This window comes from Toxotes jaculatrix, chromosome 18, assembly GCF_017976425.1.
Source record: "Toxotes jaculatrix isolate fToxJac2 chromosome 18, fToxJac2.pri, whole genome shotgun sequence".
Classification (NCBI taxonomy): domain Eukaryota; kingdom Metazoa; phylum Chordata; class Actinopteri; family Toxotidae; genus Toxotes; species Toxotes jaculatrix.
Genome location: NC_054411.1, coordinates 20,910,668 through 20,926,394, shown reverse-complemented (window position 1 = coordinate 20,926,394; position 15,727 = coordinate 20,910,668). Strand labels below are relative to the sequence as shown.

At 42.7% G+C, this 15,727-nt stretch overlaps 1 protein-coding gene across 2 annotated transcripts in view; it reads right to left on the bottom strand.

Moving 5' to 3' along the window:
• The window catches only part of si:dkeyp-72e1.9 (syntaxin-binding protein 4), a 50,427-nt gene that overhangs the window by 8,860 nt on the left and 25,840 nt on the right, over positions 1 to 15,727 (bottom strand). For both annotated transcript variants that reach the window (XM_041061830.1, XM_041061831.1), the window contains exons 3-11: positions 15,300 to 15,395; positions 13,194 to 13,263; positions 13,008 to 13,082; positions 10,905 to 10,984; positions 9,008 to 9,131; positions 8,683 to 8,824; positions 3,776 to 3,882; positions 3,544 to 3,685; positions 2,937 to 3,009 (exon numbers count right to left, since the gene is read on the bottom strand). In XM_041061830.1, the coding sequence (XP_040917764.1) occupies positions 2,937 to 3,009; positions 3,544 to 3,685; positions 3,776 to 3,882; positions 8,683 to 8,824; positions 9,008 to 9,131; positions 10,905 to 10,984; positions 13,008 to 13,082; positions 13,194 to 13,263; positions 15,300 to 15,395 (909 nt within the window). The remainder of the gene's footprint in view (positions 1 to 2,936; positions 3,010 to 3,543; positions 3,686 to 3,775; positions 3,883 to 8,682; positions 8,825 to 9,007; positions 9,132 to 10,904; positions 10,985 to 13,007; positions 13,083 to 13,193; positions 13,264 to 15,299; positions 15,396 to 15,727) is intronic.

Sequence of the window (15,727 nt, the reverse complement as noted above, 5' to 3'; positions counted from 1 at the left end):
GGTGTGTGTGTGTATGTGTGAGTGTGGGATAGGCAGGGAGTGGGTGGGGAAGATGAAAAGCAGATGATTAAAAAGAGAGGAAAGGTGGATGATTATATAGATGAGAGAGAGAGAGAGAGAGAGAGAGAGAGGGAAATCAGTGCGAAAGGGGAGGGCAGACAGCCAATGCCTAATATTAATTTGATGAGTTTGTCTGTCCCAGATTTGTGTGTCTGCTTGCTGTGGCGAAGGCGACCTCGGAGTGTGTGTGTGTGTCTGCACACCCCCTGTTGCTAGGGCTATGAGCTGATTGGAGTTGCTTCCCTCCACCTCCTCCTCATCCTACCCAAAGGATTTACATAGCCCCCCCCCCCCCCCCCCCCCCCCCCCCCCCACCCCAACCCGCAACTGGTGGGGATGAATGACAGACCTGCTGTTGAGACGACAGCCGTGCTTTAAACCCTGGTTCCACCCAGATACCACTGCACATCACACACTCTGTCGTTATTATAGTGTAAACAGTGTATAAAGTAGGTGTTTTTCTATATTTAGGTAGGAAGTAAAGAAAAAAAAATAAGTGTCAGACACAGAATTTGATGGAAGACTCTTCATGAATTTGCCATCACTGTGCTGTGATGAAGTTACCTCTCAGAACTTACACGTCCTGTCCTATTTTCAGCTGTAAAAGTCCAAATCTTTTTGACCCTTTCAGGACTGCTGTTCATTCTTGACTGGAAGCAGCAGTTGACCAAAAACAAGCTCAGCTCATGGTTCATTTAGCAGCTGTTGTGGGTGTGATGTGCTCAAAAGCTCCAGAACAGCTGGGAAATTAACCTTGATGTGAGTTTTTTTTTTTGTTTTTTTTTATTATAAAGCTGTTGTTTCTAAGCTCAAGACTGAAGTTTGAAACTCTGCTGAACTGAGCTACTTTTGATAGATAGATGGATAGATGGATAGATAGATGGATAGATGGATAGATAGATGGATAGATGGATAGATGTACTTTATTGATCCTACACGGGGAAATTCCTGTAAGGACCCCAGGTGATAACAGTTGCATACAAACAGGGATTTACATGCATCGTCACATGTGAGTTTATCTGCCTAACAGGATTGAACACCTTTGATGGCCTGTCACCCATCCCTTCAGTGAGGTCAACCGACTAAAGTTGAAGAGCATTGTGATGACCCCTAACCCTTTCCTGCCATTCTGTTTCTTCCTCCTTCCAGCCTGTCTTTCAGATGCCTGGTTGGTGGGGCGGGGGATCACCGGTTCCAGCTGCTGACTGAGAACACGTGGGACCCGTGTTCCTCTTGAGCCAAGGTTGTGACAGCATGCACGTGTGTGTGTCATCAGTGGGGTGAGGACGTGTCGGCCGAAATAACAACACCTTTTCTGAGAAGTATCTTTCAGTATAAACAGCTGTTCCTGGTCTCTGAAAATTGAATATTAAATTGATAAAAAGGTTGCAGTGAGAAAAAAAAAAAAAAAAAAAGGACATCCAGCTCATCTCACCACAAACTGCTGACATCTGCCACAGCTACCAACTGGCTTAACCAATAGGAGCCCGGAGGAAAGCTAAGTGGTCGCAGCACCTAGGAAATAACCTTAGCTGGGGTAATCCAGGCCAATAGGATTGGGACAGGCTGTCGAGTGGCTCTGAGCTGAGGCCTACATTCGAGCTGCTGCTTTCTCTCAGATCTTTCAGGTTTCTGCCTTACCCCAGTCTTCTTCTTTACAGTCTTTTTCAACATTTTACCCTGAGACAAGCAAAAAATAATAATAAATACTGTACTGTACATGAGGCAGTGTGTACCGAAGAGCAATGAGGCAGCAGAGCAGCTGTCTGTCACTCATTATTTTATATGCTGCTGTTAAATCAGCCTCCAGCTAACGATGAAGCCAGTGATACACATCATTTTTAGGGATCGCCGGCTTCAACACCGAAAAGCTGCTCTAATTTGCTTTTAATGATCAATGATCTTTGTACCAATTCCATCATGTTTTCAAACCACGGAATCATTAATCATTTAAATCCCGCTGTGCAGTTACGCTGAGGGGAAAGATGGAAGGATGGAATCACAGGATCCACCACCACCACAACGCTGAACTCAACTGGCTCTCTTCTTTTCTGCCTTATTAGTCAACTATACCCACTATTATTAAGATGGGACTTTTTTTTCATGATCCCTCTCACTCCTGTGTGCTCAGAGGTCCCCTACTGCGTCGTGGTTTTGTTTTCCTTTAAATCCCATCCACTCCTCTTCACCTAATCCCCAATCTCTGCAAGGGAGAAAATGTTCCCCTGTTTTTTTAAAAAAAAAATTTTTTATTCTGGGATCAGCTGGGTTTATCTAATATAAGTCTGATTTGAGGGACTTCTAGGACAAATCACCTGAAAATCTCAACCGTGTCACTGGTCAGGTGTTTAATAGTCTTTAAAGGTTATTTAATGGCACAGATGCTTTGTTAAACAGGATGATGGAGATGATGATGTGTCATTATATTATTATGATGATAACATAATGATATAATGATAATATAATAATATAAATGCATCATTATGTATTTTCACATAGGTAGAACAGGTAGCAGGAGCTCCACAGCTCTCATTTAGGTGCACCAGCACATAATTTAGGCATCTTTCTGGGGACTGGGCAGACCGGAGGTGGAGTGGTTTACCTCCACCAATGATGTAGGGTCTGGGCATTCAGTGTTGGTGTAGGATTCAATGACAGTGAGAAAAGAAAAGCTGAATATACTTAGCCACTGAAGCTACATTAAGCCATATTAATCAAATGAGCCCCTGTGGTGTGACATGGATGTTAGTACTACCAATCCCACAGTGAATCAACAGTTTGCTCTGAGCGGCAGAGGGATGACATTGATTAAAAAAATAGAAGAAAAAAAAGGAGAAACACAGAGAAAGTGTGTGTGTGTAGTGAGGGGGTTCTACCTGAAACATGAATATCTGGTGGGCAGATGTCAGGAGAAGGTGAGGACACTGGGGCTGGCTCCTCTGCACAAATCTGCACAGAAATACACAAATAGATTTTATTGTAGAGGGAAAAAAGAAATTAAAATAAAAAAAACAAAAACATCTAATACTGATGACAATCAGGAGATGAAAGCCACTATTTGATTCCACAAACAGGTACAAGAAAAGTGAATAAGAAAATCTGAACTGATCACAAACTTTGGACTGATCCCTATGTATATTTTGCAATTTATTTTTGAAATTCAGTGATGAAGGAAACAGAATGATCAATGGGCATTATTTTATTTGTGCATGTACATATATGTACATGTACAGGCAAAATGAATAAAACTAAGGAGAGCTGAGATAAAAGATGTCTTTAGCTTCAGCTCTGTTTCTCTGTAATCTCTCATCCGCTTTTATCTTCCATCCCTCTGTCAGAAAGCTGACACCCGAGCCTACGATATGTTTTGGAAACTCAAGCCTAATTGTTTTTCATTCACTTAGAAATACTAATAATCTGCTTTTCATTCTGTTCAATCCATTGACAGAAAATCCAGGACTGGCGACATGTTGGCGAGCTGACCTCAGGCGATCTGATGTGGACTTTTAAACGTCCAGAGTTGTAGCTGTTTCCCGCAGCTCGCTGGACTCCATTGTGGAGAGACGTGCTGCTTGGAAAAAGTCCTTTTCCTGGGATGAAGGCTATCTCCACCGTACTGTCTTGGCTGGAGGCACAATACATACAAATACAAAAACATAAGCACATACTCCGCAGAGAGAAAGAAGACTGTGGTACACATACAAGCACCACCCACCTGAATTTGACTTTGTTCAGCATGCTTTTGGCCTCCTCGTGGGTCACACCTATCAAGGACTCTTTGTTAATGGCAATGAGCTGATCTCCAGGCCTCAGTCGTCCATCCTGCACAACATGGAGACAGAGCCTTCAGTCTCAAAGGGGCTGATTTTAGCTTTCAGAGTACAGAGGAGAAAAACATTTGTGCATCCTTTGGAATTTTCTCCATTTTTGTATAAAGTCTGTCTTAAAATATGATCAGCACCCGACCCTGCAGGTGATGGGCCCACAAGATCACAGGGCCCCATGTCTTTCTTTTTTTTTTTTTTATCAGGCTGAGCGAGATAGGGTGGAGGAAGCATCGTGGTTTAGTGCTTTGCTGCCTCTGGGCCTGGACAGCTCACCATCATCGAGGGGAAAATGAAATCCCAAGATTATCGAGGTCTCTTACAGGATCATGTCAGGGTAGCTGTTCACCAGCTGAGGCTCAGTAGAAGCTGATGGCTGATGCAGCAGGACAGTGACCTTAGACATCAAAGTAAATCTACCACAGAATGACTTCCACCTTGAGTGGTTCAGTCAGAGTCCAGACCTGAACCCAGCAGAGATACAGTGGAATGAACTCACAGAGCCGTGCAGAGGTCAAACTGAGTGCAGGCTTTGTGAAGTTCAGAACAGGCTGATTACTCTTCACCAGAAGAGGTGTGAAAGGATCATAAAGTGACCCAGACTGTAGTGAAATGATGATCTCAACTGGCAAACGTAGCCACTGGAGATCATCCTCCCCGCTAACTTATACACAAATACCTCTTTCATGTTTTACGTGAGGTTTTGCCACCTTAAAGCCACTACACTTCTGATAAATGCACGGCTGCATTAATCCTCCTGCTGACTCATCCCATACAGCAAATCACAGTGCATGAAATGCTAGCTTGCTTCCTACATGACACAAGGGATTAAGAGCTGGGATTTGGGGGGGGGAATGGACAAACTGCTTCTATAAGCAGAGGACTGAGAAACAGGGGGTCAGTGTCAGTAGCTGTTGTAGTAGAGTCAGGCATTAGTGTACAGTGTCGAGTGAGTTAAAGAGACTTAATGACAGTATGGAGATCCAGCTTTGCTTTAACATGCCCAGTCTGTAACACAGTTGCATGTTGTCTCACATGCTCTGTACCATTAACCATCTGTTATAGGGGATGTTGAGTCTGTAAGTCAGTGGAAAAACAAATGGGCCAAATGAAATGTACATGTCTGCAGCTTCATCCCTGAGCAGATCTTCCACTACTGATGCTGGATTAATGCTGCAGTGTGCGTGGAGACATGGATATGAGATTTATAATGATTTATTTTTAGACCTTATACATGCACTGTGTTGAATGAGAGTTCGTGTGTATTTAGTTATTTATCATCATTATTATTCCTTGTTTATTGAATGAAAGCTACACTAATTAATTTCTTTAGGCAGGAGCATGAGTAACTGAAGGTAGCAATACAATTTCAGTACAAGCTGTCTTAACATTTTTTCCTTTTTTGCCACAGGAGTGCAGGAGTGCAACAACCTGAAAACACAACTATGACATATTACCACCTCATTCATTTGTGCTTGTGTCCACATAAGTCCCATATATTCATTCTCCTTTTAGCTCTGTTTTTGGTCTCCACCAACTCCTGTGAAACATATCTGGCTATTCACCAGCAAGTCTACAGGTAAAGAATAATTGTAATTTGGTGATATTGTAGTATGGTTCCTGGCTGTTAACTGTTTTATTTATAATTTGGAGAACTTTAAATTAAATTCTAAAAGATACTGGTAGGAAATATTTTTGTTGTTGTTCACATTCTAGTTCACAGAGTTTCTGAATCAGCTGCTGATTCTTTCAGAGGGTCTGTCAATCTGTTTTGGTGACAGTGCTGATTTGATGTTTGCGACTTGAATCTGAATCAAAAATGACCTTCGCTACCTTAACCTGAGATCTGATCAGAGTTGACAGAGTAACAGACGTCCGTGATAGTGAGGTCAAAGCCTGAGGGCTGACATGCTAAACTGAAATGTACTGAAATGGGTGTAATCAGCATAGACCACCCATCAATCTGAGTACATAACCCATAACACATCAACATGCATATTAACCTGATTCTTCATCTTTCATAGGATCATGTCCTGTTTTTTTCCTGTACTGTTAGGGGCCCTGCCTGTAAAGAATATGTCACCTTTGGTATGGAGATTATCACCCCGAGCAAATATAGCTGAGAACTGTCAGGACAAGGACAAGAAATTTGAATTTACAAATAGCTTGTTATAGAAATAAGACTGTTGAAGAGATGGCTGTTCATGTGACTGATGAGATTCTGTCTGATTTCATTGGACATGGTGAAGAGAGAGGAAATCTAAACATGTACCACAACTACAACACAAAAAAAAAAAATCAGGGATCATGGGATATGTTCTTAACCCCAAGGAGCTAGACTCAAGTTGTGCCTGTGATACACTGGCACTCACTGGTATCTCAAATGCAAATGATGTAAAACCTTGCAGGATATATGCAACAACACACATCTAATTGGGAACAGCTTCCTTCAAGCTGATTCCTCTATTCTCCGTATGCCCTCTTCATTCCCCTCCTATGCTTCCTTGTCATGTTGCCCACAGCTGACAGTGAGTGGGCAGACAGAGAGGCGAGGAGGATGGGATTGGTGGAGAGGGAAGCAGGAGGACAAGAAGAAAGGCAGTGATGTGTGCAAACAGAAGGGGTGTATATATTATATATTTTGTCCAAAACCTATCTTGTTAGTCAAACTATATAATTCCAGATGAGTCTGAAAGACTGGCTCAAGTTTATTTTATCTATTTCTATTTACACACAACAGCACTGCTGCTGAAATGAAAGCGTCAGGGAAATACTGCACCTAGTGGCCAAATTTATTTGGAACAGATGTTAAACATAGATATTAAACATTTAGGAGAGCTTTGCTCCTAAATGAAAGACATCACTCCAAGCTACAGTAAACTAGAATTATGCTTTAATAGAATGACAGTAAACTGTGTTTCAGCCTCGTTTGATCTGACGGGAGATGCACAGCACAGTCAGCATTCCACCCTCACTTCGCCAAACTGGGAGCTTAATGTCCTGATGCAGCGTTCACGTTTAGCAAGTAGCATCCATTTGCAGTCTTTAAGGCCTCTGGTGGGGTTTATAAGGCTGCAGCATCCAGCGCTTGGTTTCTGCCTGGTTTCTGTCAAGCACAAATGGCTGAATGTTCCCTCTGACACTCAGGCCAGAGCGCAGAGCTCATCCATCATCTTTACCAGCAGCGTCCTGTCAGGACACATGCAACATTTTACTGTTTTTCTCTCTCTCTCTCCTCAGCCCTCACATGCTTCCACCAGTGCACCTCTGTGCTGGATTCTTCAGTGTCAGACTCTGAGCTGGATGAACTGGATGCTTAATGATTAAAGTATGGGGCTATTCTATTTTTTTTTGTGTGTGTGTGAGTAAATCCCACAACAAGAACCAAACCAACAACAAACTGATCTTGCTGACGATATATCTTAATACACACACACACACTGTGGTTTATTTTGACTCAATCCTATACACACCAGCCTGCTGCCAGAAACACTCACTAGAACACCACATGTGGATTAATCCACCGCTGAAAATACAACACTTGGTGTAGTGTTGTCTGCTCTGGGACTTTCTCCATTACAGCAGCGCTGACACCAAAGCGATACAAATGCCAAGAAATATTCGAGCGGTGTTTAATATTCTTTAATCTTCCGTGAATTCCAACGTATTCAACAGGATTTAATGAACTGACAGGACTGTATTTGTCACTTTATGATAATTTCCTTCAGGCAGTCAAGGTGACGCTGCAGATAACAGAGAAATTCGGAACAGGAAACCCAGGAAGGCTTTTGTTGGGATACTTTGGAGGTTCCCTGAACTGGCTCACAGTTTCCCTCATTACAGGAAAAGCCAACAACTCAAACTTCACCGAATCTTCTGAAGGTTATTATCATCTTTGCTCAGAATAATCAGACCATCATTTTCCTCCCTGACTTTGCAGTTTACTGCAAAATAACACGACAAAGATCACGAGTTGCAACCACAGCTTCAGAAAATCAGCACTGAGCTGAGTCGTTTTGGGCGACGGTGATCGCTACACAGCTCCTCAAGATCCAGGTGCTTATTCCAGTATTAGCATAATAACATGCAGTATGTATATATGTGAGATCAGTGCACTAATGAGCTGGCTTACTGTTGAAAGGATTCATTATGAATGCATACAGTTTTAGATGATGATAGTGCAGTTTTAGTCCAACAGCTGCAGGCATCGCTGCAGACTGTATCCGCCTCGTGCTGTTTAACCTGAATGCAGACGCATGCCTTGGAACAAAACTATCCTACTTCTTGTTTGTTACTTTCAGATTTTTGAGTAACGGTTACAATTCCAGGTTACTTCCTGTATTCATTTGTACGTGTGTGTGTATGTGTGTGTGTGTATGTGTGTGTGTGTGTGTGTGTGCTACTGGCATCAGCTGATGCACAGCTACAGTGTGCGATGAAGTCAGTGTCTTGCATTCAGACCTGACCAGGATTTTGCTACCAACTGAGCAAACTCTGCTGATGAAGACTACCTTATGAAGTCAAAAGCAACAGAAAAACTCGGTAAGTCGACCTTGAGTTGAGATTGTTTTGTCAGTTACTGCAGCTTTAAAAATCCACTCCTGATTTTGTTCAAGCCCCGAAAAGTATTTCATCCCTGATCGCTGTTGATATTTTCAGACTTGCCTGCATTTACTTATTATTTACTTCCACATAACAATCATCACTCCCTTCACTACACCCTTAATCTTCCCTTCCCATTCACTGTCTGTAGGTTTGGGGTTCCTGTGTATTTTAAGCTGCTGTTCTTATTTCTTACCCGGTGACAGTCTCCTCCAGACAGCACCTCCTGGATGAAGACCGCAGGGCCATCGGGCCTGTTGGAGCCTCCTCCGATGGTGATGCCTAAACTGCTGGACCGCGCCACTGTAAGAAGCTGAATCACTCCTTCACCTGGGTGACTGAAAACACAAAGACACACAGCCACATTCACACTCGCTGGTGCACATTAACGTTATATACATTAATTATATATTTACAGTATATTATATGCATGTGCACCTGTGGAACAGTAAGCACATGTTGTTAAGTGTGTGTGTGTGTGTGTGTGTGACGGCTCATGTTAATCCTGTGTGATCTCTTACCTGAGGGAGCGCAGCATGGGCCCACTGTTGTTATACATGTTCTGAGAGCCTGCTGGACTCAACAGCAATGGACTCTGAGAGCGTGACGAGGAACCAGACGATGTGCTGTCCAGGTAGCGACCGCCTTTGGATTGGCAAACAAAAAAAAAAAAAAGAAAAAGAAAATGAAAACACAAAACACACACAGTAAGCAGAGATATTTAACCTGATGGTACGCCACTCTTGGTGTATGTCTGACCTTCCTGAAGTGTCATTTGTCAGTTCTTAATGGCATGTCACTCATGTTCCACTGTCATATACCACTCCCCAGCGCCTCAGGTCAATTCTTGATTGGCACGCCACAAATAAAATATAATGTCCATCACATCAGTGCTTTGCTTATCTATAATGTTACCGCATCAGCTACAAGTTTTACACAGTATCTGCCAGTAAATGATTGACATAAGCCACTAGGGAGTGGCATATGGCAGTGAAATGGCAGTGACATACTGTTTTCTAGAGCCATGAAAACCAGAAGATCAGCAACATACAACTGGTCAAAGTAACAGATGCCATATGATGGACAAGAGTGGCACACAGTAGGATCTGCCAGTGAACTGGAGTGACAAGCTGTTTAGACGTCGCACACAGCACTGGCATATCATAATCAGTGGCATATGTCACTATGAACTGGCATATGCCAATGGAAATAGGTGTATGGCAGTGGAACATGGTCATCAGTGCCATGTGCTTTGTTATCACCTTGGATATTCTCAGGTAAGGCAGGTATTTAAATGTGGAGGTAGTGAGATAACACAGTGGTGTCTGACATGTGTTTTCATATACTAAAATAGAAACTGCTTCAGAGGGCTCCAGCAGCACTGAGTCTCTCCAACCGCGTATCGTCCTGTCAAACGTTTCTTAAGCCTGAGTGACTCTAAGCACTGAATAATACCTAATATGCTGACCAAACCAACTGCCGAGCAGCCCAAATATATCCCCCAGACTTCTTTTTCTTTTTTTTTTCTTTTTTTTTTTATCCACTGCCTTGGGTAGACATCTGCTGCTTTTCTGTCCTCAGAATCAAAAGGTAAGTCTCACAGCGGGGAGGTTATTCACGCTGGAGTTGGGGCAGTGCATCGGGACGAAATGGTCATTGTGTGAGGAAACACCTCTGGTACATTTATTAAACAGTTCATCTCCAGGAACGTAATGGTTCAGTCTTTATTTTCCCACATGTTGTCACCTTTGAAACAAGGCAAAGATGGTAAACCACATGGTGCTGCAAACATAACATATTTCTCTTTATATTAGCAGGACGGCCTCCATGTCTCATCAACACTGTCCAGAGAGCAGAGAACAGAATACTGCTCACGTGCTGAATCCCTGCTTTAACACATCTGGACCAGCTGGCTGCTTCCTTCCCCACTGAAACAGATGTCGGCAATTGTGTAATGGACAAGTGCACTGTCATAAGCCATTTTTAAAGGCCGACTTACTCCATCTACCCTGTAGGCTTAGTACTCTATCAAATATATAAAGGTCTTTTTTTTTTTTGCAGCACTGCTGCTTCATGTCCTCCCAGATCATGTTCTTCATACATGCAGAAGAGTCCCTCCTCTGTTGGCACTTCCTGAGGTTTCTTCCATCCATCTTCCCTGTTAAAGGGTTTTTTGGAGGGAGTTTTTTCCCCAAACCGACTCAAGGGGTCACATAATTGATGCAAAGCAGCCAAATGCTGTTCTGTGATGATTTGGATCATTTGAAATGCACTGTTTTATAGAGTAGCGTGAACAGAGAAATTCCACTTCCACATATCCGTTTACATGAGTGGGAGATGTGCCCTGCCCTGAAAGTGCAGTTAGAGCTTGTGAATGTGAAATGTACCACACAGAGGACTAAGCAGGGATTTGCCTACCTTGCTGGATGGGAGAGTTGCGCGTTGATCCTGTGCTGCCGTTGGATCCATATTTCTCCAGCAGCTCAGCAAATTCTCTCCTTTTCAAAAGAAAAAAAAAAAAAAGAAATGAAAGAGTTATGCTATGATTATTTAGTTGGGGTACTCATAAGCAGCTTCTCTGAACAGGACAGGAGTCTGAACCTTGAATCGATAGAATCTGTTGATTAGCTGTCGGTACTTGGTTTAAATGACTAAACATCAGACAATATGGACAGACCAGAACTGCTTATGGTTGTACTGTTATTATCTTGTGTTTACATAGAACAGGTTTTTAAATAAAACTGTTCTTTAAAAAAAAAAAGTCAAGCATAATGTCTTTATAACTTTATAACTGCTTTAATGTGACTGCTGTCAGCTAAGTGCTAATATTTCTGTAAGTTCACTGTTTAAACCAGGTCACTCACCACTACCCTGTGTCAGTCAGATTAAATAAGTTAACAATCCTACTGACATACACCAATAACACACTGAAGCCCTGAGGTTTCAATTGAACAAAATTCCAAATAACTTTGCTCATCTCAGAAGCAAACGCTTTCATAGAGCAGCGGTATAAAACGGACTGGAAAACGATGTCTCTGCCTCCTTGTTTTTGCCAGAACATTATCATCTACAACACAACAATATGATATCCCCTGTGGATGCTGATTTTGAATTTGCCGTTTTCTAAGCAGATTACGATAAGCGGTGTGGCATTGGCTCCACGGTAAATAAGGACACGCGAATTGTTCTTGGACGGCACAAAAAAAAAAAAAAAAAAAAAAAGACGACCTCGGGCTGCGCCTCTTTCATAACCGGCAGCAACAGATGATGACTGCGCTGAAGGTGTCCATTCATTTCACACCGACGTGCATCATCATCATCACAGTGAAGGCGGCCTTTATAATCTGATGAAGTGTCGCACTCATTCTTTTGATCACGTTGACGCTGCTGGTCCTGATGTGTGCTCCCTCCACCACCGGCATTATTTTTTTTTCCTCATTTCATGTTTTCTACATCTCTGTAGTCTTTAGTCATAACTCGTTGCCAGACTTTGTTATGTTCAAAAAGTGTAACGCAAGTTATCTTATCAGCTTTCAGCTGAGATGTGATTGTGTCATTTAGGGTGGATCAGTTTCCAGGACTGAGGATCAGTTTCCTGTCAGACCTTACTGACACTTTTTGTTTTGTGCTTTACAGTAAGTGGGTGTACTCCTTTGATAAATAGTAAGCCTTGCCGAAGTTATGATATCTGTGAAGCCGTGTTTTATTATATATATATTTTTTTCCAAGGCTCTTACAGCTGGTAAGCATGTAATGAGTGCTAAGCTAGTTTTGACTTGTTTTTTACAGACAGACAGGCATAATCCGCCCCCCTCCCCCACCCCACCAGCACCACCACCCCTCCTTCCTTTATGCCATCCACTCTCCTCTCCCCTCCAGCAGGGTAGTTAAAGCACAGAGCACAGATTAACACACACACAGGGCTCATCTGGTCAGAAGCTCTGCCCTGGGTTAAGCTCTCTAGCCCTCCCTGAGTCTGCTGTTACTCCACTGCATGCAACACAAACACAAGGAGGGCGGGGGATCGAGGGGTGAGGAGGGGGTGGTGGTGGTGGTGGGGGGCTGCTCAGGCTACCCCACCACTGACACCACCTTTAAATGACACTACACATGATGCTCATGTTTTAAACCTTCATTAATGTAAAGATGTCAGTTCTATATATTCGGACTGAGATTGTCCCAGTAAATCCAGTCCAGTCTTTGTCGCAGTTACCACTGCTGGCTTCTCATTTCTGACATGTATCCTCTCTCCGACGGCTGAGGTGTAAATCCTGCCTGTGTCACAGTCTCGTCACTGAGGATTTACAGGAAGGCCGCTCGTTTAAATATGCAAATGCACCACTTTGTCAACTCACAGCTGAGGATCGCGTCGTCTGAAGTGGATCTGAAGGGAAGACGAGGCCCTGCGATGCTGATAGGTGGCACTGACCTCGTTTTCACCCAAACTAGCTGTGCTACGATTAGAAAGCAGGTTAAACACTAGTAATGCCAGTGTTGCCGAACCATAGACATGCTGCTTACTTTGCTTCCTCATCTCTGGCTATGAGAAGGCGCATGTGATTGGTAGCAGAGGCCGCTCTCAGGATATCCACAGCTCTGTGAAACAATCAGAGACACACACAAACACACGCACAATGCTGTTACAGCCTCGGTCAGCCCGTGGGGGTTCAAACAAAGACGAGAGCAGCGAGATTTGATCAGATTTACCTTTCACTTGTGACTCCGACTAGACTGTCCCCGTTCACCTCCAAGATCTGGTCCCCTGGCATCAGGTTTCCTATTAGAGGTCAAAGAGGTCAGGTCAGATCACAGTCCTGTATATATATATTTATCTATATACACACATATACAGTATATTTAAAATCTATATTTGGAAAAAAGATATCATCTCAGACTTTGAAAAAGATTTTAAAGGGGCTGAATCATGTCCATGAGTGATCTGCTGCTTATAATTTTATGGTATGTTATTGTATTACGGTTAGTAAATTGTTTTTCTTGTGCTATTTCGAGTGGATTTTCTTGTAGCTTTTTTGAGCTCATGTACGTATATGTTGTTGGGCTTTGTGTTTAGTGCTGTCCTGTGTGTATTTTATTGTGGGGTTCTATGTGTTTTAAAGGCATTGCTAATTAGCTCCGGCTTTAGCTGTTGTTGTATGTGACACTGGTTCTTTGCTATTTAATCGTCCCCTTAAATAAAAATAAATATGTCAGATATGAGAGCTGTCAGGGCTCCCGTGTGTCTGGAACCCATGGCCACACCGAGTCTACCACTACAATTTGCAGTAGTGTCAGTAATAGTAGCATAAATCAACCAAGTCAGACAACGCACACAACTCCAACTCTGCTCAAACTATTATCAAACTGTGTAGTCTACGGAGATGTGAAGTAGGAGGAGCTAATCTTCTGGACATAACCTAGTTCCAGACATGAAAGTCCCCCGTGCGCTTTTCCCATAGAGTCAGTGACAGCTGGGAGCCTGGATCTAACCTTTGACCTTCTGATCAGTGGATGACCCTCTCTGCTGCCTGAGCCCCAGAAAGTTTAATAGCTGAATATTACAGGTATTTTATGTGTAGTCAATAGAAAGTATGAGCCAGTCAGTGAGGAGCAGTGATGGGAGTTTTCAGTCTGCAGCAGATATATGTTGGAGCTGCTCTGTCACCGTGGTGAGTCAGGAGCAGGTCAGCACACCAAAGTCAGGGTGAAGCCATTTGATCTTCACACAAGCAGCTAAAGGAGAAAGCAATATAAAGGAGGAATCAGGGGAAATGAAAGTCAAGCATCTGTGGCTTTAATTCATTCTCCTGCGAACACCGAACGCATCACTTCAACTCTCCTCTAAGTGTGTCAAAAGAACCTCAGCAGCAACAAGCCACAATGATTTCTGAAGCACAAACAGTTCTCTGTTTCATCCTAAAAATCGGTGCCCTATATCCATCATTGATGGCACAGAGAAAGTAGGCCGTGACAACACTGTGCTGTGTTTTATTCATGTTTTCCTACTCACATGAGAGAAGCTCCAGAAATACTTGTTCTGTCGTTCCAGAGGTCATCAGTCTGAAACCACGGCCACTGCACTTTCTACTCCATAATATTTCATTTCCGTCATTCTCAAGATGTTCTACTACAAAATGCATGCAGGGGCATATTTACAAAAGACCTGTGGCCATTCTTCAGGCACTAAACAGTCAGACAAGCATTTGTCCTTGGTTTAATGCGATATGTTTAAGACCATTCCTGTAAAATATGGAAGGAGGGAAAGGAAATTGATACAAATAGCTGATTTATTACTGCTGACAGAGCAGAAATGCAGCAGCAGGTCCAGCCTGATATGACTGACGCCGAGAGTGATGCTCACTAAGCAGGCTGTTATAATTTGCCAATTTTTATCTGCTTGCAGGAAAATAATCATCATCACTTTTACCAAGATTTTCCCACAGTGATTTTTTTATATGTCAGTGAAGCTGAGCTGATGAGATCGGGTTATTTAACAAATATTTGTAGTACATATAGTATGTAAACATATGTAATCGAATTTTAGGCTGATGTTAAAATAAGTCTCGGAGGGGGGATTTTAATTAAAGGATGACGGTAAGTTGAGGCGACATTAGCGGTCAGGAGCGGACGACTCCCAGGACACAGAGATGTCTGAGATGATGATGTCCAACTGTCTTTATCCAGTATCTATACCTTATCTGGATTTTCTCCATTGTTTTACTTTGTGTTCTAGAATTCAATATAGTAAGTAAGTAAAGTAAGTAACACCGAGACACTGCGACAGGGGAATGTATCCTATGAGAGCAGAGTATTTACCGTCACTTGAAGCAAGGCCACCTGGTAAAATCCGTTTGACGTAGACTCCAAACTCCTCCCCAGTTAGCTCCTTCACTCCGCCGATCACTTTAATTCCTGTTGGGAGAAGAAAAGAAAAACTGTGACTTTTAGGAATTAAGACTTTCTTCTTGCTTAATGTTCACTTGGCAGAACATTTGCCATTGTATATGCCATTGGAAAGTTTCCTGATTTCATTTAATAACTATTTCCCCCTGCTCTTTGACCACACAGCAACAAAACCCCATGCACAATGATCGGCTTATTACCCAGGTACCTTTTCACTAACATCACACTACAAATTTTTCCTGTCTCTGACAGCATGGAATGTGTCATTGAAACCGCCAAGTTTTCTTCAAGTTCGGCTAAACATATCATAACATTAACTAAGAGCTGAGTAACATTTACTT